Source organism: Dunckerocampus dactyliophorus, chromosome 14 (genome assembly GCF_027744805.1).
Source record: "Dunckerocampus dactyliophorus isolate RoL2022-P2 chromosome 14, RoL_Ddac_1.1, whole genome shotgun sequence".
NCBI lineage: Eukaryota > Metazoa > Chordata > Actinopteri > Syngnathiformes > Syngnathidae > Dunckerocampus > Dunckerocampus dactyliophorus.
Genome location: NC_072832.1, coordinates 365753 through 387652, shown reverse-complemented (window position 1 = coordinate 387652; position 21900 = coordinate 365753). Strand labels below are relative to the sequence as shown.

Below are 21900 nucleotides of genomic sequence, written 5' to 3'. Positions count from 1 at the left end.
TGCACATGTTGCATGTAAACGATGAATTCTTGAATGGAGCTCTTTATTTTTTCAAATTTGCTAGAATAGATTCTCAGCTGCGTAACCTCTGGTTCCATATATTCAGGACTGTATATATCCACAAAGGGAACTACTCCTATGCCTCTAAACTCACAAACCACCAGGCGTCCCCCGTCAAGATGCAGACTCTTTTTCCTGAACACCGCCATTTTTTTCCAACAATCACTCATAGTTTGACTCAAACACCCCTCGTTATATAAGACATCTCACACTTTTCTACACCCCTCAGCACCTTCACCACGCCCATCAATGCCCTTTAAAATAATACTCTCATTCTAAAGAAAATAACAAAGTCACGCCTCCTTCCTTTTCCCTCACCTCCTCACCCCGTGACCTTTTCTACAGTAATTGTATCGGCCGGTTGGGGGGAGTGGTCTAGATGCAGGAGGGAGTGGCCTAGATGGATCATTTCTACTTTGCTCTTGAAGAAACAAGGCTGGTGGATGGACGGCTGACAGGTAATCATGATATTTTTTAAGAAAATATAATTTTTAACAAACTAGCTGTAGTAGAAAAGCGGTAGCTAAGGATGTAATGTTTTTTGTAAAAGCACATCATAAATTAGGTCTTTTAAAAACAACACATATAGATATAGTTGGAAAAGTATTAAATTAGGTTGACTAAAATACGCTTTTTTATTTATTTAATTTCGAAACACATCGCCGGTATACTGTAAGCATTCAAATACTAAAGCAGAGACATTATTTGATTTAAAAAAACAAACCAACAAACATGCCCTGACTTGTCTCCAGCACATGGGGGGCCTCAGGAGGCAGGCTATGCTTCCTCAATCTCCATCCCCTTTCCACAGGTACCCGTAAAACCATCCGCTGTACTCACTACATTCTACTGTCATCTGGAACTTGATTGAGAGAAGGAGACTCTTTTTTTCCCAACCCCTATTTAATTCAACATGGCACAGCAGAAGTCTTCAGGTAATATTCACCCTTTACTGATTACCACAAACCCATCATCCATCATTGGAGAACATTCCTATAATAAGAAATTCCTATGTAAAACACTATTGTCTAAACATTGACTAATATTTGTTTTTAAAGAGTGCTCATTAGATATACACTGCTCAAAAAAATTAGAGGAACACTTGGAAAACACATCAGATCTAAACTGGGGGAAAAATGATCTTGAAAATGTTTCCTGATAATAAGTGGGTGATGTATTAGTAACAAAATTATGCCACATCATTTGATAGAAATGAAAATGATCACCCTATAGAGGGGGGTCCTGGGGATCTCCTCCCAGATCTGGACCAGTACATCACTGCGGTACCTGGACGCATGGAGGAGATTCCAGGAGACAGGTAGTTACTCCAGGAGAGCTGGACAGGGCCGTAGAAGGTCCTTCAACCCTCAGCAGGATTGATATCTGCTCATTTGTGTAAGGAGGAACAGGATGAGCACTGCCACAGTCCTACTTTATTTTTATTAACAGAGCCCAAATGGTTGCAAGTTGTAAGTCTACTTTCCTTTAGTCCTTCATAACACTAGAGTGTTGATTAAAAGATAAGACACAAAGATAAGATAAGACAAAATACAAGAAAGAGGTAAAAAAGAGTTTGCAAAGTTTTGACTGTCTTAGCAGTATTATTTATATTGTTTAAATGGGAAAACTACATTTTTGAGACACTGCCAGACACACAGAGAGGCCGGAGGGGGTGGTATTGGGGCCCCAGTCACACATGCTGAGACACACCCAGATAAGGCTGGAGAACGTCTTGGGGGTGGGGGGTTGCAGGGGGGTAGTTAGGAAAGGAGGGGTATGGGATTGGGGGCTTCCCCCACACGCAGCCGGAAGAAATGATGATGGGGATGTCATACAACCTCATGTCCAAAAAAAACAAATATCCCTTTAACACTGCATGACGTCATGAAGCCAGCCATGGCTTGTCTGACATGATCGAGTGAAAGAAAAGTTGTCCTCCCATTCCGTGTGGAAGTGGTAAGTTTCTGGCTCGTGCGTGCTTCTTCCTACTCCTTTTGGACATGTGCAACTGTGAATTGGATTGTGTGATGCATTCCACTGTAACTTGTATGCATGTTCAAATAAAATTAAACCATTACCAGAAGTTTTGAAGAAATACATTCAAGGCTAACCAGTTAGCTCTCTAGCTTGCTAGTTAGTGGCCGCCTCGAGTCCCTGCAGCATAAGAGTTGCGCAATGTCTAGGTGATTATACGTAGCCCGCCCTGCTTCGCACTGCCCTCACCAGGGCTCGAACACAATACCTTTGCAATGGGAGGCGAAGAGCGCAGACCACACGGCCAACAGCCCAGACTGTTGACTGTGTGTTCAGTGGAGGGAGTGAGGTTTACTAACGTACACTTGCGCAGCCTCACAGGCTGGCATCCGTTACATATAGGGGTGTTATTTCATGTCTACAGGGCTCTAATGATTGTATTGTGGTAATGGTGTTGTAGCTACAGCATATATTCATTTCCTTCCTGTTTGCTAAATGTGACATCGTGTAAAAGTGCTGGAAAGTCACCCAAAATACAAAAAAAGGCTCTTACACACACACACACGCCCCCCCCCCCCACCCACACACACACACACACACACACACACACACACACAAAGCAGAGAGAGGCATGTGTGGTGCGTGACACGTGACCTCGCCCACAGGACGTCCTACCACGCGCACCGAGTGATGTGACGTCATCCCGGTGGGGTTCAGCGGGCTGCTTGGCGGCGTGCTTTCAGTCTCGCGCAAGATGAGACCAGCGAGGAAGAAGTATGAAACGTCTCACTTTTGGACGCACTAGTGGGGGGAAAGTTTGAGGATAACTTTTTCATGTGGGGGGGGGGGGTTGGTTGATTCTCGATTTTGACAACATTAAAAAAAGATATTGTGATTTTTGTCCCCGTGGATGTTTGTGGCTTGTCGTGTGGACACAATGAGGCAGTGTGTCCTCGCCGGAGACAATGCAGCAAGATGCTCCTTGGACGACGTTTCTCCCGCCATCACGCCGCTGGCCGCCACTACGTGATGCAGACAGAGCAACGTAAAGGTCGGTTAGCAAAAACAACCTTCACTCTTATTTGAACATACACACCAGCGCCTCTTTAACGCGGGATTTTGAACGAATGGAATCCAAAATTCTTCCGCTTTATAAAGACGATGTCGAAGCACGTTGTCATCATAAGCGAGACCTTGCATGGGCTAAAGCTAGAAAAAGTAACTCAGATTCTGACGGGATGGCGTTTAGACATTTATGAAATTCTTGCACTGTAAATATTCGAAAAGCTAAAGCTGATTATTATATGTCTCAAACTTCAGAGAATCTGAGTAACCCACAAAAGTTCTGGAAGTCATCATCGTGGTGTTGAGCTTCCTCAATGCATTTTTAAAGATGCACATTTAATTATGGACAAAGTTGAAATGCTTGATTGTTTCAACCAGCATTTTGTCTCCTCTGGTTTTTTGTTTGAAACATCCAACCTAAATACCAATTGCTCTTTAGACAGTAATGTATATTGTCAAGGGCGGTCTTTTAATTTTATCCCCATCACGGAAGATGAGGTGCTTAAGGCACTGAAGCTTTTTGATATAACAAAATCAGCAGGTCCCGACAAAATTGAGCCTTATTATTTGAAACTTGCTGCAAACATTATTGCCAAGCCATTGACATATATTTTTAATCTTTGCTTGTTCACTTCCCGAGTATTTGGAAAACTGCTTACGTACACGCGCTACTTAAGGGAGGTGAGGCAAGTATATTAAATAATTATAGGCCTATTTCCAAATTGTGTGCACTGGCTAAACTGTTGGAATCGTATGTTGGAATTGTAATTGAGCAATTGAATGATTACTTGGCCAATCATAGTATTCTTTGTGATGTTCAGTCTGGTTTTCGGAGGCGCCACAGTACAACTTCTGCTGCTCTTAAAGTTATTAATGACTTTATTGACTATAAAGACCAAAAAAACACTGTGCAGTTCTCTTTGTTGACCTTTCAAAAGCATTTCATACTGTGGATCATCTTATTTTAAAACAACGATTGATTAGTGCTGGCCTGTCAGAAAAAAGTGTCAAATGGTTTGGCAATTATCTTTCTGATCGATACCAGTGTGTACAGGCTGAGGGGTGTACATCAGGTCTATTGAAAGTGTCTAAAGGTGTACCGCAAGGTTCTGTTTTGGGACCACTTTTGTTTATTTGATATATTAATGATGTTGATGAAACAGTGTTAGATGCAACGTTTCATTTCTATGCTGATGACACGGTCTTATGCTGCGCAGAAACTACACCTACTCAGGCTATTTTTAACTTGCAGCAAGCTTTTAACATGCTTCAGAAATGCCTTGTTGACTTAAAACTTGTCTTAAATGCAGAGAAGACTAAAGTAATGTTGTTTACAAATGCTTGGGAATCTAATTTCAAAAATCTGCCTAATATTATAACACTACAAGGTTCTCCTATTGCACGTGTGTCAGCCTATAAGTACCTTGGATTTTTGCTTGATGAAGCACTTTCTTTTGCTCCTCATATTCAGCAGTTGGCAAAAAATTTAAAGTAAAATTGGGTTTCCTTTTCAGGATAAAATCATGCCTTTCTTTTGCTGCCAAAAAAAGGTTGGTGTCTGCAGCATTCTTATCAATGTTGGATTATGGTGACATTTTATACATGCATCCGCCAGCTAAGGCCTTACATGCCTTTGATACTGTTTACCACGGTGCTTTAAGGTTCATTACAAACCTGAAATCCTTCACACATCATTGTGTTCTTTATGATAATGTCGGCTGGTCTTCCTTGTCTTTACGCAGGCTGAAACTTTGGTACCTCTTTGTATATAAAGCTATGCTCCGACTGCTGCCTAGGTATATATGTGATTAGATTTTGTATATAAAGCTATGCTCCTACTGCTGCCAATATATGTGATTATATTTTGCCCAGAGAAACTGATCGCTATAACTTGAGATCTGAAGACTTTATCACGTTGACTGTTCCAAGAGTCAACTCAGAACAAGGAAAAAAGGCATTCAGTTATTCTGCACCATTTTCCTGGAATAAGCTCCAATCTGACTTGAAGCTGGATCAGTTGGTCTCAATTTACTCTTTTGAGAGACTTTTAAATGTTTGGGTTGAAAAATCATCATGCTGTAAATGCTTTGCTTGATTAATTTTATTACCTTGTATTTTTATAGTTTTATTTTTTATTATGTGTGTATGAATGTCTGATGTAATTTGCAAATTGTGCTGCCTCTTGGCCAGGACACTCTTGAAAAAGAGATTTTTAATCTCAATGAGGTTCTCCTGGTTAAATAAAGGACAAAAAAAAAAAATCATGCAAGATGAGAGCTGGTGCGTGCCGTGGCCCCCTCTTCACATAGATGTGACACTGTGGTTTAAACCCCCACCTTTCCAGGTGTGTTTAAACGTACTTCGTGTTGCACACGTAATTAGCACGCAGCGAGATTTGTGGTGGTGGTGGATCCATTGGCTGGAGGTGGAGATGTGTGAAATGCATCCATTCAACGCCCCCTCCCCCTATATGCCATTGAATTAATGGGGCACCACAGTCACTTCCTGCAACCATCCATGAAATAGTAGCTTTAGTATGAATATGACTCTGACTTGCCTGCTATTCCTGTATTTGCAAAGAAGAAACTAGCAAGTTGCGGTGACGTTTCCGTGTGGATGAAAGGCTGAGAGCATAAAATACTGAAAACGTTTCCGTGTGGACGTCCCCTTAGTTCCATGGTGAATTGACAAGAAAAACTTGCCAATCTTTGAATCTTGTATCCATTGTCTGCAACGTAAACGATGAAAAGCACAGAAAGTCTAAAATTGCTTCCAAGGAGCTCACTGGGGTTCAAGTGATGCCCAGAGAGTCGAACCCGGTGCTGCTCAACTGCTTTGGCTGTGGGACACACCAACATCCTGCAACAACAAGCGGCGAGCCAAATTGCAGACAGTTGTCAACGTAAACTTCTCCATTCCATTTTCTTGCACTTATCCACGTCCGGGTCGCGGGAGCAGCAATCTCAGTCCAGACTTCCTGGTCCCCGGCCATCTCTTCCAGTTCCACCGGCAGGACGCCAAGGTGTTCCCAGGCCAGCTGTGGGACATAATCTCTCCAGCGTGTCCTAGGTCTGCCCGGGGCCTTCGCCTGACCGGACATGCCCGGAACACCTCACCATGAGGCATCCGGGAGGCACCCGGACTAGATGCCCAAGCCACCTCACCTGGCTCCTCTCCATGTGAAGGAGCAGCGGCTCTACTCTGAGCTCCTCCTGGTCCAGCCACCCTACGGAGGAAACTCATTTCAGCCGCTTGTATCCGCCATCTCCTTCTTTCGGTCACAGCCCGCTGCTCGTGACCATAGGTGAGGGTGGGAACATAGATGGGGGGGTAAATTGAGAGCTTTGCCTTCCAGCTCAGCTCTCTTCACCACGACGGTGCGGTACAGCGACCGCATTACTGCAGACGCTGCACCGATCCGCCTGTCGACCTCACGCTCCAACCTTCCCTCACTCGTGAATGTAAACTTCTCAATGATCTTATTTATCTAATAAATGGCATTTATTTATTCTAATGTGAAATAAAAAACCAAGTCCACTTGCTCCGATTCAACACTCAGTAGCAGGCTAGCAGGGGTGCTGCACCTGAAAGGAAAATGTACCTTTCCATCTTCCATCTGTCTTGTGGGCATCCCGCTCATGATAGCATGGCTGCCTTCCTGTTGTTACTCAGTGCAGAGAAAACAACGATCAGTTGTCAGTTAATGACACACACTCATGTGCTAAGCATTGAACAATGTTTTGGCTCGATGTGTTGACCTCCAAGTGATAAATGGATGCTTTATTGCTCCTTGATTGAACCTAACCTGACAAGCTGCTGCAAATAGTTGACATGTGACATGAGCTCAACAAAATAAGGCATCCTCTACAGCAGGGGTCACCAACGTTTTTCCTTGTGAGAGCTACTTTTACAAAATGAAAATGGCCAAGAGCTACGCATTTTTGTAACATTTATTTTCAGAGCTTATTTTAAACCCAAACAAAGCGAATATGCTTGTTTTACCAGAACATGAACAAAATGCTGGTGTCCACAACTCACATGTTGTATTTCACAATGCATTTCTTTCTACTGTTCTTTCATTATTAACTGAAAACCTGAATGAAAAGCAGGCTTGCGCGCACCTCATGTGGTCATGGGGCGGCTACCTGGTGCCCACGGGCACCACGTTGGTGACCCCTGCTCAACAATCTTCTCAGCCTTTTCAAGTTCAGGCAGGCTAAAGTACGTGCAGAAAGGCTAAAATACATGCAGGCAGGCTAAAGTATGTTCAGGCAGGCTAAATTACAAAACAACTTGACACCTACAGTAGGGGCATCTACAATGTAAAAGGTCTACCACAAAGCTTTTCAGCGTACCCCCGGACTCTCAAATTGTAGGAACTAAAAATCCACTCATATTGCCGTCAAACATCAAAGTTAGCTTAGCAGGTTTGAAAATGTTTTTCTTTATTTTTCTCGAGCCGCTTCACCTCCAGGGATAGGGGTTTTGTTCAAATGTCAAAAGAATCCCACAAGCAAAAAAAAACTGATGGCTCAGTCAAACAATTCTGGTGGTGCTTTTTATTTACACACATTCCCACAGCAGTGCAAAAAGGTGCACAAATATGCACAGTTCAGAAAATCGGAGTGAAGAAAATCCCCAAACAAATTTATTTACAAAGCAAAAACTCCAAAACTTGGACAGTAATCCCTCTTTTATCTCTGATGATTGGTTCCAGCCTCCACTTTGGTGAGTACATTTCCACCAAGTAGGATTCCTCACCTATAAATGGAATATTTTCCTACTTAGAGAATAGAAAAGCTGTTCACGACCTTCTAAATATGTTTTTCTAACATTATTATTACAACACCCCTATAGTCACCTTTACACTCCTACTACCCACCATAGTTGACATAATAAGACATAAATAAGACAATAACACAATAAGAAGAGAAATAATATAGAGTCACATGTTAGCATTGGGAGAGTTCCTTTTTGGTGCAGCACTTCCTGCGGTGGCTAATGTCTCATCAATGGAATATTACCGACCCCTAGTGACCGGTGTAGAGTACTACATGTCATCACAATGTCTTATATTTGGATTCATGTAGCCATCAAAATGTTTCATTTAGGCAAAAAAGACATCAAATGTGCATATTATGACTAATGATTAGCCATCTTCAACCATGAAGCAGCGATGATGTATGAACATATGTATTTCATAACATACAAATATGCACATATGGATTTAACATATTTCATAACATACAAATATGCACATATGTATTTAACATATTTCATAACATACAAATATGAACATTTTTTTTATTTTAAACGTCATTGAGTGAAGCTGTGAAATTCATTTTAATAGAAAAGTATTTGGAAAATGACAAAGAGCAGCCAATGGAGGCTTAAGGACATGAATGCACATGCTGATAACATCTCGGGGGTGGGGGTGGTTTTGCCTTAATGGCAGCAGCTCATTGTCTCACTCCAGGATAGCAGTGGAAGCAAAGCTGATGCATTCCAAAGGCAGTTGTCATAGCAACCAAGGGCGTAGCACATAACCGTAACCCTAAACCCCCCCATTGCTTAAAGATACGATAAGAGTTTAAATTCTGTGTCTTGGTGTCCTTCAGAGCTACAATACAACATGCAAGAGATTTTCAAGTTGAGGCGTCACATGGAAAAGTTGAAGTCATTACAATGAAAACGTAATCAATTCAAGGCGCCCAAGCCGGGTGGCAGTGGCTCAGCAGGTGGTCCAGAAGGGGCTTGGTGGTTCGAACCCCGCTTCCTCCATCCCAGTCACTGCTGTTCACCCCCCTCGCCTCCAGTCAATGAATGTTTGATGGTGGTTGGAGGCTGTTGGCGTCAACCTACTTCCAGATGTACCTTATCATCGCTACCATTTGCAGTTTTCACTGCCAATCCCTTTGGGAATCACACAACAAAAATATCAACGCAACACTTTTGGTTTTGCTCCCATTTTTCATGAGCTGAAGTCAAAGATGTCAAATGTTTTCTATGTACACATAGGGCCCACCCTCTCTCCAGCATGCTTCTAAATACAGTCGTCCCTCGCTACGTTGCGGTTCACACATCACTCCCTCACTCTATGGCCATTTTTCAAACATTCATGAATTCATTCAGTAAATGACGGCTGTTTAGTGAGAGCTGAGCCAGAAGGCAAAGCTCTCAATTTACCCCCCCATCTATGTTCCCACCCTCACCTGTGGTCGTGAGCTTTGGGTTGTGACCGAAAGAAGGGGATTGCGGATACAAGCGGCCAAAATGAGTTTCCTCCGTGGGGTGGCTGGACTCCCCATAAGAGATAGGGGGAGGAGCTCGGAGTAGAGCCGCTGCTCCTTCACATGGGGGGGAGCCAGTTGAGGTGGCTCAGGCATCTAGTCTCATCTAGCCTCCCAGACACCTCATGGTGAGGTGTTCCAGGCATGTTTAAAATAGGTAGGAGGAAAAGCATAAAGTAATATGATAAGGTAATATCAGGTAACATAGTGTGACATCATGTGACAGTATCAACCCAATCCAGGATTATTATTGTTATCTCTCGCCAGGCCAGTGATAGTCACGTCGCTAAGACATCCAGTGGGAATTTATCTGTGATCCACTTGTGATGGCCACCATAAACAGATGATGGCGCTTTATAGTCCGATTGGCCAAACGCTCCAGTGGGTCTTCAATATGGAAACACGCTCAAGCTGGAGCGACTCGGAGGCGATGCTTTTGACGGCTGTGGCATGAGTCCAACTGCGATACCTGGATCACCTCCGTTTCACGCAGCACGGCTGCACAATTCATTGAACTTTAATCCCAAACACGATTTGGGCTAAAATGAAGACGATCGTCGGCAATATTAACATTTAATAAGCAGGTTCTGCCGCATATCAAATCAAGCAGATTTAGATATGTATCAGATTATTATTATTTTTTAAATCAGATCTTTTTATGTCGTCTTTTATGCGGCTTGTATTTTATGCGACATGTATTTGTGTCAAACCTGAACGCATCGCAACTGGGAACTCCCACGGCGTGAGTGTGTCCCCAATTCGTGGTCTGTTGTGGCACATTTGTGGCAATTTCAAGGATTTTGTGCAACAGGAGTGGACGTTTTCTTAACCAAATGATTTGGCATCGGAGACGAAGAAGGAAGAAAGCAAGACTTTTGGCTTTGGTCGTTTGCGGGGAACTTGCTGCAACGTCTTCGACCCGAACTCAACCTACTTCAGCCCTCAAACTATTCCAGCATTTGAATATTCATTGTAAACATTTCTTGATTCATTCTCCATTTCAATACTCAGCATTTCAGTTCAGCTTCAGCTCTTCGGCGTTCATGCGCGACTGCTTCTGACGTTGGCTGTGTTCAGTTTCAAAACGAACAAAGGAGAGCATCATAGGAGACAGGTTGATATACAGCACGATGGCATGAAGGTTAAGGTTCGATTCCATGTTGACCTTTCTAATTTAGTTGGCCTGGAGCGAAACCTCAGGAATGTTCAACCGTTTTTCACACCAAGCAGCTTTTGTGTACGACTCACTTTGCTTCTGGGACCCTCAGAAAAACACCATTTAGGTGGATGGGCGGGGGGGGGATGTTTTCCAGTTCACGGGGGAACACAGCCACGTGGCTCAGTCAAGTCATCTGTGTGATTTCAACACTTTAGGGCCAAACAGATAGTCACCATTATTTTTGATCAATATTAAAATCACCATTATTCATCAGGATTATTGATTAGGTTAGGTAGAACATATTTTGGTTGCACTTTCTGTTTCAAAGTACGTAAGTACGTTTACATGCACAAAAAAACGCATTATTGCATGAAGTGGCTTAAAACCAGCTTCTGAACACGCATGTAAACACCTTGATTAGATCCTGTTTGGCTTTTTAAAGATTGGATTAGCATGCCTAGATTATGTGATTGGAAAGTGGTTTGTGCACGCGGGATATAACCCGACATTAATTGTGCTCATGTTTGTGTAGAAATTGCTAAAAGTTGGCTGTATGCACCTTGCTAGTGGATGCACAAGCAAACCACAGCTATTGATTATGACAGCTATTGTTGTTCCAAAATTACAAACTGCATAGTAATGAGTAATAATTTGATGCTATTCCTCTCTGATTATAAGGTTGTCAACCTAACCTGTGCTCCTGTAAATAGTTGAAATGTGAAAATAAAACTCAAGAAATCTACTGGAGTTGAGTTGATAAAGCGTCTTCCACGATCTTCTCAGCCTTTTCAAGTTCAGGCTGGTGCAAGTCCTCCTGTATTGTTTCTGTGCAAGTTGCTAGCCATGTTTATGGTGTTCACAGGACCAAAGTCCCCCTGGATTTTCTATTCTAACAGCTGTGAAATGTTTACAATTTGATTGAAACAGGAGTAGAGACAAACTATTGTAATGCCAGCGCTGGAGCGAGTGATTAGCTGCCAACAAAAGTTAAGCAAAGTCTAATCGATCTCCCTGTTACTCTTTGTTGTTTGTTGGCACCAGCCGTTCTAAGTCAGACAGCTAATCGCTCCTCAGACAGATTCAGATGGTGCCATACAGGGATGCTCCCATCAGGGTTTTATGCTGCCGATCCACCCAAGAGTGAAATAGGCCGATAGCGACCACATGGATTAATGTACATGAATGTAGAGGCTCCACTGTACATTCACGTAACCCTAGACAGCTGGATGTTTCACATTCTATGCTAGTACCTTTCTTGAATATTCCTTTGCTGCAGCCTCCATAAGAGAAGCCCCACACGGATCCTCTAGAATTTGAGTTGCCACGCCAGGACCCGAAAAATGAAGATCAAATATGCCATCGTCTTCATCTTCATCGTGGCTCTGGTCATCATCGAAAAGGAAAGCAACATCATATCAAGGTACACTCCTACACCCATGCATTTCATCTAGCCCATAAAAACAAGTCTTTGTGGTCGTCCGCTGCCTCATTTGCTAATTGTTTTTCCATCTAATTCAGCTGGTTTCTCACCAGGGTTTCTGTTATGATGCAGAGGCAAACACCCCCGCAGACGCTGCAATCTCCACTGGATTATGGCAACAAAACACAAAATAGTCCTGGCGCCTTCTCCGAGGTCAACGCTACAACAGAGGCTAACTCCAATCAAACAGAGGACCAGCATGACCAAGAACTCAGAAACCTGGATGGCGGTCGTAAGCACGTCTTACTCATGGCCACCACGAGATCGGGTTCTTCGTTTGTGGGTGAATTCTTCAACCAGCACGGACAGAACATGTTCTACCTCTTTGAGCCGTTGTGGCACGTAGAACGCATGCTGACCACGACGGCAGACGCTAACTACGGGAGCCAGTTGCCGGGAATCTACCGTGATGTACTCCGGGGCCTCTTCCTGTGTGATTACACTCCCCTGGAGAAGTGCATCTCGCCGCCTCCCCAGAACCATGTGACCCCTTCGCTGTTCCGTCGAGAGTCCAGTTCATCGCTGTGCGAGGAAAATGTCTGCTCTCCCGTCGCCAAGGACGTTTTTGAGAGGTATGGTTGACTCGGATGAAGCGCCAACTAAGATATTGGCTGTTGAAGCTTCCTGGTTTTTCATCATGATTCCATCCGTTGTTGTCTGAATAGCTGGCAACACAAGGGAGGACTGAGATCATTGTATCTTGCCCACATCAAGCATGGTGGTGGTGGGCCTGGGAATTTTAATATGTACTACATTCTGAAGCAGACCATCAGCCCCTCCCTGCATGGTACTGTACTTTTACATTTAACACGAGGAGCCCAAACGCACCTCCAAGATGAGCAAGTACCTCGCGGAAGAAGGTGATCAAGACGACAAGTATGTCTCCAGACCTGTGGTCTCATGTATAAAAATGAGGGCTGTCAAAAATAGCACGTTAACGGCGGTAACTAATTTATTTCATTAATTATGTTAACATTTTTAGCTAAATGAACGCATATGCACCATGCCAAGTCACCACTCTCTGTTTTGACGACAGACGGGGGGCACATGAGTGTCCCCCACAGAGTCTGACAGTCACCTGAACACATCAACTGCAGTGCAATTCCACATCTCCAGTCCAACTCGGAACAACACTTCCCACTTGTGACTTGACTACAGTGAGGTGCGTTCAGGGACATGCACCATCCCATCGTCTAGTGACAATGAAGAAGTGCCGTTCCGAGGGGGACTGGAGACGTTGGAGGTATGAAAGGCGTCAGACTCTGTGGGGGCACAGAGTGGCTTGACATGGTGCGCATGCGTTAATCAAGCCAAAAAATATTTATGTCATTGATGAAATAAATTAGTTACCGATGTTAACAAGCTATTTTTGACAGCCCTAGTTTTTATAGATCATAGTTTATGTGGAAAACGGTACTTGCAACTTTTCAGCCCTGTTTTGAGCGTATACAAGCCTTATAGATGAGACCCCTGAACCCAGTTGAGCATTTCATCTGTCGCCGTTTTTTGTCCGCTAACTAAATAATACATTTCTAAATCGGCCTTTTCTCACATTTTCCATAATTCTATATTTTCTGTAACATTTTTCCCCCTTGAAAATGAATAGACACTTTCAATGTCGCCCCCTATTGGTGGAAATTCATGTGCCATTTAACATTACATGTAACATTCTGTGCCTGGTGGCTCAGGTTGAGTGGTCGTCTAACGACCTGATGGTTGCTAGCTTGAGCCGCATTTGCATTCACACGCAATTTTCACTGAAATTGCTTCATGTAGTTTGTGTGTAGTGTTGTGCTTTGAGAAGATCTAATACAAAGCTTGCTGACTTATGCTGTGCCTCTCTGCTCTTGTTCTAGGTATGCCTGCAAAAATCGGCGCTGCGGTCCGCTCAACTTGACCCTCGCTTCACAGTCCTGCCTTACCAAACAACACCACGCCATCAAGACCGTCCGTGTCCACCAGTGGGAAACCCTGCGGCCTTTGGTGGAGGACCCCCGCCTGAACATGAAAATAATTCAGCTAGTCCGCGATCCACGTGCCGTATTGGCGTCACGCATGGTGGCTTTCTCCTCAACTCACCAAACATGGAAGGCGCTGGTGCAGACCGGCCAGGTGCCTGAGAACAACGTTGAAGTGAAGAGCCTCCAGGGCAACTGTGACAACATCAGATGGGCCGCCGAGTTGGGGCTGAGCCAACCTCACTGGTTGAGGAGACGCTACATGTTGGTACGGTACGAGGACATCGCTCGTTACCCCATGCAGAAAGCCGAGGAGATGTACAGGTTCACTGGGATCCCCTTTAGTCCCCAAACCCGGGAGTGGATTCTGAGGAACACCCAGGCCAGGGAGGGAGACAGCGGGATCTACTCCACCCAGAAGAACTCATCGGAGCAGGCAGAGAAATGGAGATTCAGCATTCCTTTCACACTGGCTCAGATGGTGCAGCAACTTTGTGGACCCACCATGAAGCTGTTTGGCTACAAGTTTGTAGACGATGCAAAGACACTCCGCAATAAGTCCATCAGTTTGGTGGAGGACCAGATGTTTCTCTAAAATGGGATGGTGTGTGTGACTGTATGAATTTGAGCCATGACAAGCATTTCTTGCACAGACCAAAATGTATTTGCCACATTTTGCCTACAAGGTGCCTCCTGGGAAGATGGAATGCTTCAATCACGTATTTATTTGTGTACTACGGCCTCCGAGAAGCCTGATTTACTCCTCAGCTTCATGCTTTTGAACGAAAAATGTCTGAAGAGATTTTACTGACAGCTTATTATATTTCGGTTTTGCGGATGACTCCTGTTATTGTGTGCGTTTGTTTGTCGTGTGTGTTTGTGTGTACTGCACGTCAGTATTTATGGGAAGGCTGGGATCGCCCCAGAAAACAAACGTGCTCGAACTCATGTAGCGATGTCACAGAAGTATTCCACCAAATGCCATTCAGTGGAACGCTGGTGTGATCCTGCACACACAGGAAGTACAGTAGGACGTATCATCTTCATGAAGATATAGAACAGAGGGATTTGAATGTCGGAAGTAAGTCGGAATCCAAAGTTATTTTGAGAGTTTCTAGAGCCTTGTTGGCTTCACGGTGCTCAAACAATCGCTTTTGAAGTTCTGTGAAAAAACACTTTCTTCATGAACATGAAAACCTCTGATCCGCCCCAACTGCATGAGCAGATGGGACAGCTTTGTAAAATAAACAAAGGCTTTGCTACACATCTTAAAAGAGACATGCAGCTTTGAAACCAAAACATGTCCAAGAAAGATATAACATATAATGAAGTATTTTTCCCCAATTACAAATGAAACTGATTAAAAATGTCCATTCAGCCCAAATAAAACCGCTGGCGTTCGTGGCTGTCGGTCGCCACTGTTGGTGTTCACGTACACGCAGTTAGCACCCGGGGGCCCAAAGTTTGTTTTGTTTTCTTTCTTGTTGGGGCTGTCTGTCAGTCTGGTGCAGTTGCACGGGGGTGTTTGTGGAGTGTAGTGTAGCCAGCATGATCTTATACGCGTTGGAGAACGCCATGTCTGTTCCAGGAACGTGAGGCTCTGAGGGGAGTTGGACCAGCAGTAATACCAGTTTGGGATCAGACGTCAACACCTGCCACAGACACATAGAGGATGGCTCCTGAAAGGGGGTCCCACCAGACCTACAATAGGATTTTAGTGAGGGCCCTGGGCCTCCTTTTGACTTTCCAGATGTGGACAATGTTTGAAAGATGCTAGATTGGTTGGCGCCGTGATTCCATAGATGTGACAGTCATTAGCTTGACCAGGTAAGGAAAGAGCCCAACCTGGTTGACGTAATGATTTGCAAACCCTGTGTGACTGCTGGCCCATCTCCCGCGGGAGGTGCTTGCGATCTCACCTGGCCTTGTCACATGGAGGCCCACCTGTTATGATGCTTGCTGCTTGGAATAAAGTTCTCCTTTTTCAACTGCTTTGACTCATCGGATTTGCTTCTTCATCACAGCATCACCGTCTTCTAGTTTGGGAAGATGGAAGGCCTGAATACACGTCAGGAGGACCCCGGCTCCCCAGACTGGCTGCAGCAGGGGACCAAACTCCATAAAAGGCAGAGGGAGACACAAGCAGTGCTGCCAAATTGGCGACTTTCTCTAACGACTTTTTCTGGCGTCGTGAAAAAGTTTTCTGGGATTCGGGGACTTAAAAGTGAAGGCACGTTAGCTTCCGTGGCACACTGGTAGCATAGTGGAGCTCTATGCATTATTTGACATGAGGTTATATGACACCCCCATCAGCAGTGTAGTACATTAACAGTGACTGAGTTGAGTGCTACTGGACTTGTAGTACTTGTAGTACTTGTAGTACTTGTAGAGCACAGTTCATCCACAACATCATTCAAAGTGTTGTCCACAAAAGAAGGGTCAAATCACTTCATCAAATCATGCCATAAAAACGTCAAATGGTTCTAAAATCATTACATCAAATTCCATAAGACAAAAAAGTGCAGATCAAATAGTTTGAGTTGTGATGTGCACGTGTTGAACAGAAGCGTTTTCAGCCTGGATTTGAACGTTGCTGGCGTTGAGGATTGCCACACATCTCCTGGAAGACCTCCACATTTTGGCAGCATAAAAGTGAAACGCAGCCCCAACATGTGTTTAGTCCTGACTCTGGGCACCCGCAGGAGACCCATAGAAGGCCATCAAACTATGTGCTCTCACATTGAAAGTCGCCCTAAAGAAGGCGCCTCATCCTCTGGAAGTTTCACCAGTGATATATGTTGTCTTCAAAAAGTCAAATATGTTTTTGTCTAAATGAAGGTGATTGTTTTGTTCCTTGTTTCATACGTTTTGTCCACTGAACACGCCCGTACGCCTCGCCGCTATCCAGGCAGCAACCCGCGAGCCCCAGCAAGAAGCTCAGTCCCCAAAACCCAAAACCCAGCCAGAGGTACACTACTACACCAGCTCACCTCCTACACGACTCACCCTCCCCCCCCACACTAGCAAAAAGGTCGAGTGAGGGAGTGAGGGAGTGACAGTGCACTGCAGCGATGTGCCTGCGCACACAACAGTAATTATTGCACGTTAATAGGACTCAAAGTCTGTTTTTGCTACCTCACAGCTAAGATACAAATATAACTCCACAGACGTGCACCTCCTAAAAAATCTTTAATCCGCGATGACGGCACTCGTTAAGGACCGACTGTCGTAGCGCATTGACCAGCCCCTCTCTCCTCAATCTGCATCGCACGTCCACCACACTGAGAGAACAAGCTGACGCCACCAGCCCAACCCAACCAAGAGGTGCCCAACGTACGGCTCAGGGGCCATCTGCGGCCCGTTGCTCATTTATCATCACGTCACTGCAGAAACAAAATAACATTTGAAAAACAGCAAAAATGCTAAAAATACAGCAAAAGGCACAATGAGAAAAAGCTGACATGTTGAAAGCAACAAGCAGTAACAACACAAAGCATATATTGTGTGTGTGTGAAAAGGTTGGTGACCACTGCTGTAAACGTTCCCTTTAAACTGCAGCATCAACGCACTAACACTTTCACCACTTTCACATTAAAAGTCTAATACACAATATCCTCCATGCCTTGGTGACTTTCTAGACGGTTGTGGTGATTCGTAGGGCAGGGTTGGCGTGTAAAAGGTGTGTCTTCGTGAAACCCAGGTGCTGTAGCGGTAAGATGGCGTATAAAAGGTATCCACTGTGACTCTGCATCAATTGCTGCATTGTGTTCACGTTGGCTCGGCCTCCGCTCAAATTGCCGTTTGGCACATGAAAAGGGATAGCATCGGAGGCGCCTCTCCTATCCTCGCTTTTAGAACGTGAACAGGAAAGCATTGCAACAAGTGCGTCTTAAGGGGGGTGTCGCTGTGGAAGTACAGTATTTCAAAAGGCAGAAGGTCGTCGCACACTTGACTCCTTCAGACTGAACCACGCTGCTTGGCAATGGCTGCTTTGTATGCTAGTGGAGGTACGTTGTTTTAAAGGTCACGTCTGCATCCTGGGGTGTCCATGCAAGTTGGAACTGAAATGTTTGTTCAAATGAGACTCTTGTCACATTCAAAACTTGCTGTTTGGCTCCAACCTCCTCATTGTTTACGGTGACTCTACTAAGCTGCACTTCCAATGTACGCTACAAGCAAAAAGCTACTTCTTCATTTCTCCCAGCAGCAGAGCTGCAACAGTTCATCCATTTATTGATGATGAATCACTTATCTAAGCCATCCACAGCTGGTTGGGTGTTGTTTGATGTAAAAGTGGAAATCTCCTCTGATTTCAGCCTCCCAAATGTCAATTTCCTTAGTGATCCATCAAGCGGACGTCTTATCTTTGCGTTTTAGGCAAAACAAGATATTCACACAATGCAGCTTTGACGTGAGTTATTCTTAGTAACAAGAAATATACATACACATTATGTGTTTTTATGGAAATGTTATTTCAATGATATTAGAATTTTTAATTCAAATGAATCGTTTTTCCACAAGACTAGCTCACTTTCGTCAGCCAGAAAACGGAATAATAATTTAGCGGCACTGGGTGGGGGTGCACTTGAAGGCAAGGGAGAGGGGGCAAAGGAAACAGGAAGCGTTCACAGCCACTCTTCTATTGGCCTCATCCACATGCATCCTCCTACACTACTACCTTTTACAGGTATCCACCCCAAAAGATATGTTTGCATGCATTTTAAGTGTTTATCAGGGTTGGTTTCTGAGAAATAAATCATAGGATGCAGTATTATATAAGGACAGGAGGCCTCAGTGCTACACTTCTGGTAAACACACACACACACACACACACAGCATACATACACACACACACACACTCCATCTTCTTGGCTGCCCCTGCATGTAAGGTAAATAAATCCTGAGGTGGGGCTGGAACACTGAGTGGCCTCATGTGCCTCCGTCCGGGGCTGCTCCGGCTGACAGAGGGGTCTTGTGTTGCCGGAGTCCTTTGCCAGCCGTGCACAGATAGCCTGCCTCTCTGGAATGCATGCATGACAACATGAAGCATGAAATCATCAGAATTAATCAAATTCATTGAATCCATGGATGGATAAAGTCATAGAAGCGTCACGAAAAGGCCTCCAATAGTGACTTGCTCTTCCGTGTTCGTCCTGCAGAGGGCAGCAGACCCCATAGGATACATGACTGTGTGTTTTAGAAGCAGGCAGGCAGCCACATGCTCACGTGTGTTGGAAGCGTCTTTGGGTGATGGTTCCTATGTGCAAGGTTAATTCATAGCACGATGCATTGCTATGAATACCCGGTGTGTCGGAGGTCAGGCTGTCTTTACCCCTCACTGGTGCTCACGAGGACGGAGGTGTAAAACATGTCCACATGAAAGAGGGTGAAGGCCAGCAGCGTTAATCCGCAAATAATGACAGCCAGCCTGGGCTCAGCGTCGCCTACGTTCCTTTACTAATGATCCACACCAGTACAGAGCCTCAGAGATGCTCCTGCAGCGTCACTTTGATTTCTTATCAAGGAAGCAACCTTGTAAGATATTTATTTACACACTAGTGGGTATGTACAGCAATGCAGTACTTCATGTATTTACCGTAAAAACTGCACTCAATGACTCCATCCAGCAGTTGATAGGTGTGGCCAATAACCGCAGGAGACACTAATTAGCGCCGCGTCAGAAAACATTGGCTGTGGCTGTAGCCAACCTCCTGAGGTAGTTTTTTTAACGCCACAAGATGGGAGTATTTGGTATTTATGCTCCCAAACGCACGCTGACTCTGTTGCAAAACTATAAACACACTGGAACATAACAGATCAACACACACGCACGCACACGCACACACACGCACACACACGCACACAGGTGGTCAGCCCCCGGGATACACTGTCACCTGTAGCATTGTTTCCTGGCCACTTCCTGTGTAAGCAGCCGGTGTTGATTCAATACAATAGAGGTCTGGACACCACAGCAAACACACCCCTCCCTCATCATGACACAGTGAAGAGCACCCATAAACCAGACGTCGTAAAGCCCAAGTATTACATAGGGGACATTTGCAGTGCCCCCTATGGGTTGTGCTCAAGCTTTTGTAAGACAAGCTAGCATACATGTTGTCACGTCTTGGTTTGGTGTCTGTTGTGGCGGCGAAGCCAGGATGCAGAGAGCAGGAAAAATGTCTCTTTGGAATAAAAGCTGCAGTGCAGCGGCAGGGATCCACAGTGACAGCTAGCAATAGCGAGGAATGCTAAAACAAACAGCAACGCCACGACAAACTAAGGAGCACGCACCTGAACGCAATATGAGCGGAGTAAAGTAAACGCAACACAGGACGCAGCAAAACGGAAGTGCTACAAAATAAAGGCATGAAACAGGAACTGAGGCATAAAAATGGAACATAAACACGCCGGCAACACACACGTACCCCCAGTTTTAGCATCGTTAGACCACAGGTGTCAAACTCAAGGCCCGGGGGCCACATTGCCTAGAAAGAATGCATGTCCAAAATATGGAATTCATTTTTTAATATAGTTAGATTATTTTTTATTCTTTGTTGACTAGTTTCAACATTATTGCATGTACTTATATACCAGGGCTGTCAGAAATAGCACGCTAACGATGGTAACTAATTTATTTCATGAATTACGTTAAAGTTGTTAGCATCATTGACGCATGCGCATCATGTCAATAACAGACAACCTGCAGCATACGCACCCCCATCTCTGACAATTTACATCCTACTTCTTCCCCGACCACTCAGTGTCCCTCACACCTCCGCCTGCAGGCCACACCAAAGGTCACCATCCAGCCTGTGACCTCTGCCAAACGCCGCTCACCTGCCTCAAGCCCGTCAATAAAAGCAACCTGACCGACATAACGTACAGCCACCCTACCACCCATCTCACTATACTTCCCATTGTAAACTTCAACCCCCCCAACCTCAAAATACCTACACTAGGCTACATAAACACTTGGAACCGTCCCCCCCAATTTAACTGCGGTACTTTACTGTACTTCTGAATTGTTTGGAGCACTTTCTTTGATGCAAACTTCAAGGGAAGGTTCTACTGACTTCAGCGTCACTCTACCCCCAGCCACACTGGAGGCACCCCCCTGTCAATCAATCTGTAGGTCCGACCGTCTCAAGTTGCTATGACTGGCAATTTCTTCCCTTTTGAATATGCCTTGCATAATTCACCACCTCTTTCGTTCTTTTTTGACTTTCCCTTCTGGAGGGAACTCGAGAGGGACTCCCGAGCCCGCCTGCCGGGACAAAACCCGTTTTGTGGTGTGAGCGAGCGAAAAAACTCACGTTGCATTTTTAATTAGCCACCCAATGTGTGTTTTATAATAGATGAGGAGCTGACGGGAAGACGCAGCAAGGCAGTGAAATGGTGTGGAAAGCGTTGCGGGGGGGTCGAGTGTGACAAACACACACAAGACAACACGGATCCATTCTCTGCTTTGCTTTTATTGTTGTGCTGAGACATGGCGACGCTAGGCACTGGAGAAGCCAAGATGACAGGTCACGTGACAGGTTAGTAACTGTGTTGGGGGAAGATGGAGCGCCATCATTTCTTGCAAACACACACACACGCACGCACACACACACACACACACACACACACACACACACAGCTAAGCCCCAAAAGATTCATAGCGTGGACATATTGTGGTGATGTTTTTGGTGAAAGTGGATCTTTTAGCTGTAAAAGACACAAGAAAGCATCTCATGATTGAACGTACTTCTATTAGACAACTCCATAGAAATATATGACGTAGTTCTATTAAACATCTTGATCGAAATGTATGACGTAACAAATATATAGAAGCAGTGAAAACAGCCCCCCAGCATGGTGCTTCACTGCCTCAGCTCAGGTGTGGTATCATCACATTCACTTTGAGATTGTTGT

At 44.7% G+C, this 21900-nt stretch overlaps 1 protein-coding gene across 2 annotated transcripts; it reads left to right on the top strand.

Annotated features, from left to right (window-relative positions):
- The first annotated feature begins 2867 nt into the window (after positions 1-2867).
- chst3a (carbohydrate (chondroitin 6) sulfotransferase 3a) lies at positions 2868-15990 on the top strand. Of its 2 annotated transcripts, none has more exons than XM_054799705.1 (4): positions 2868-3085; positions 11825-11968; positions 12082-12600; positions 13885-15990. In XM_054799705.1, exons 2-4 carry the CDS (start codon positions 11889-11891, stop codon positions 14579-14581), a joined length of 1296 nt encoding a protein of 431 aa, XP_054655680.1. In that variant the 5' UTR covers positions 2868-3085; positions 11825-11888; the 3' UTR covers positions 14582-15990. The 2 variants fall into 2 exon arrangements, with proteins under 2 accessions (XP_054655680.1, XP_054655678.1); XM_054799703.1 differs by having other exon boundaries at positions 12067-12600.
- Positions 15991-21900: the final 5910 nt, after the last annotated feature.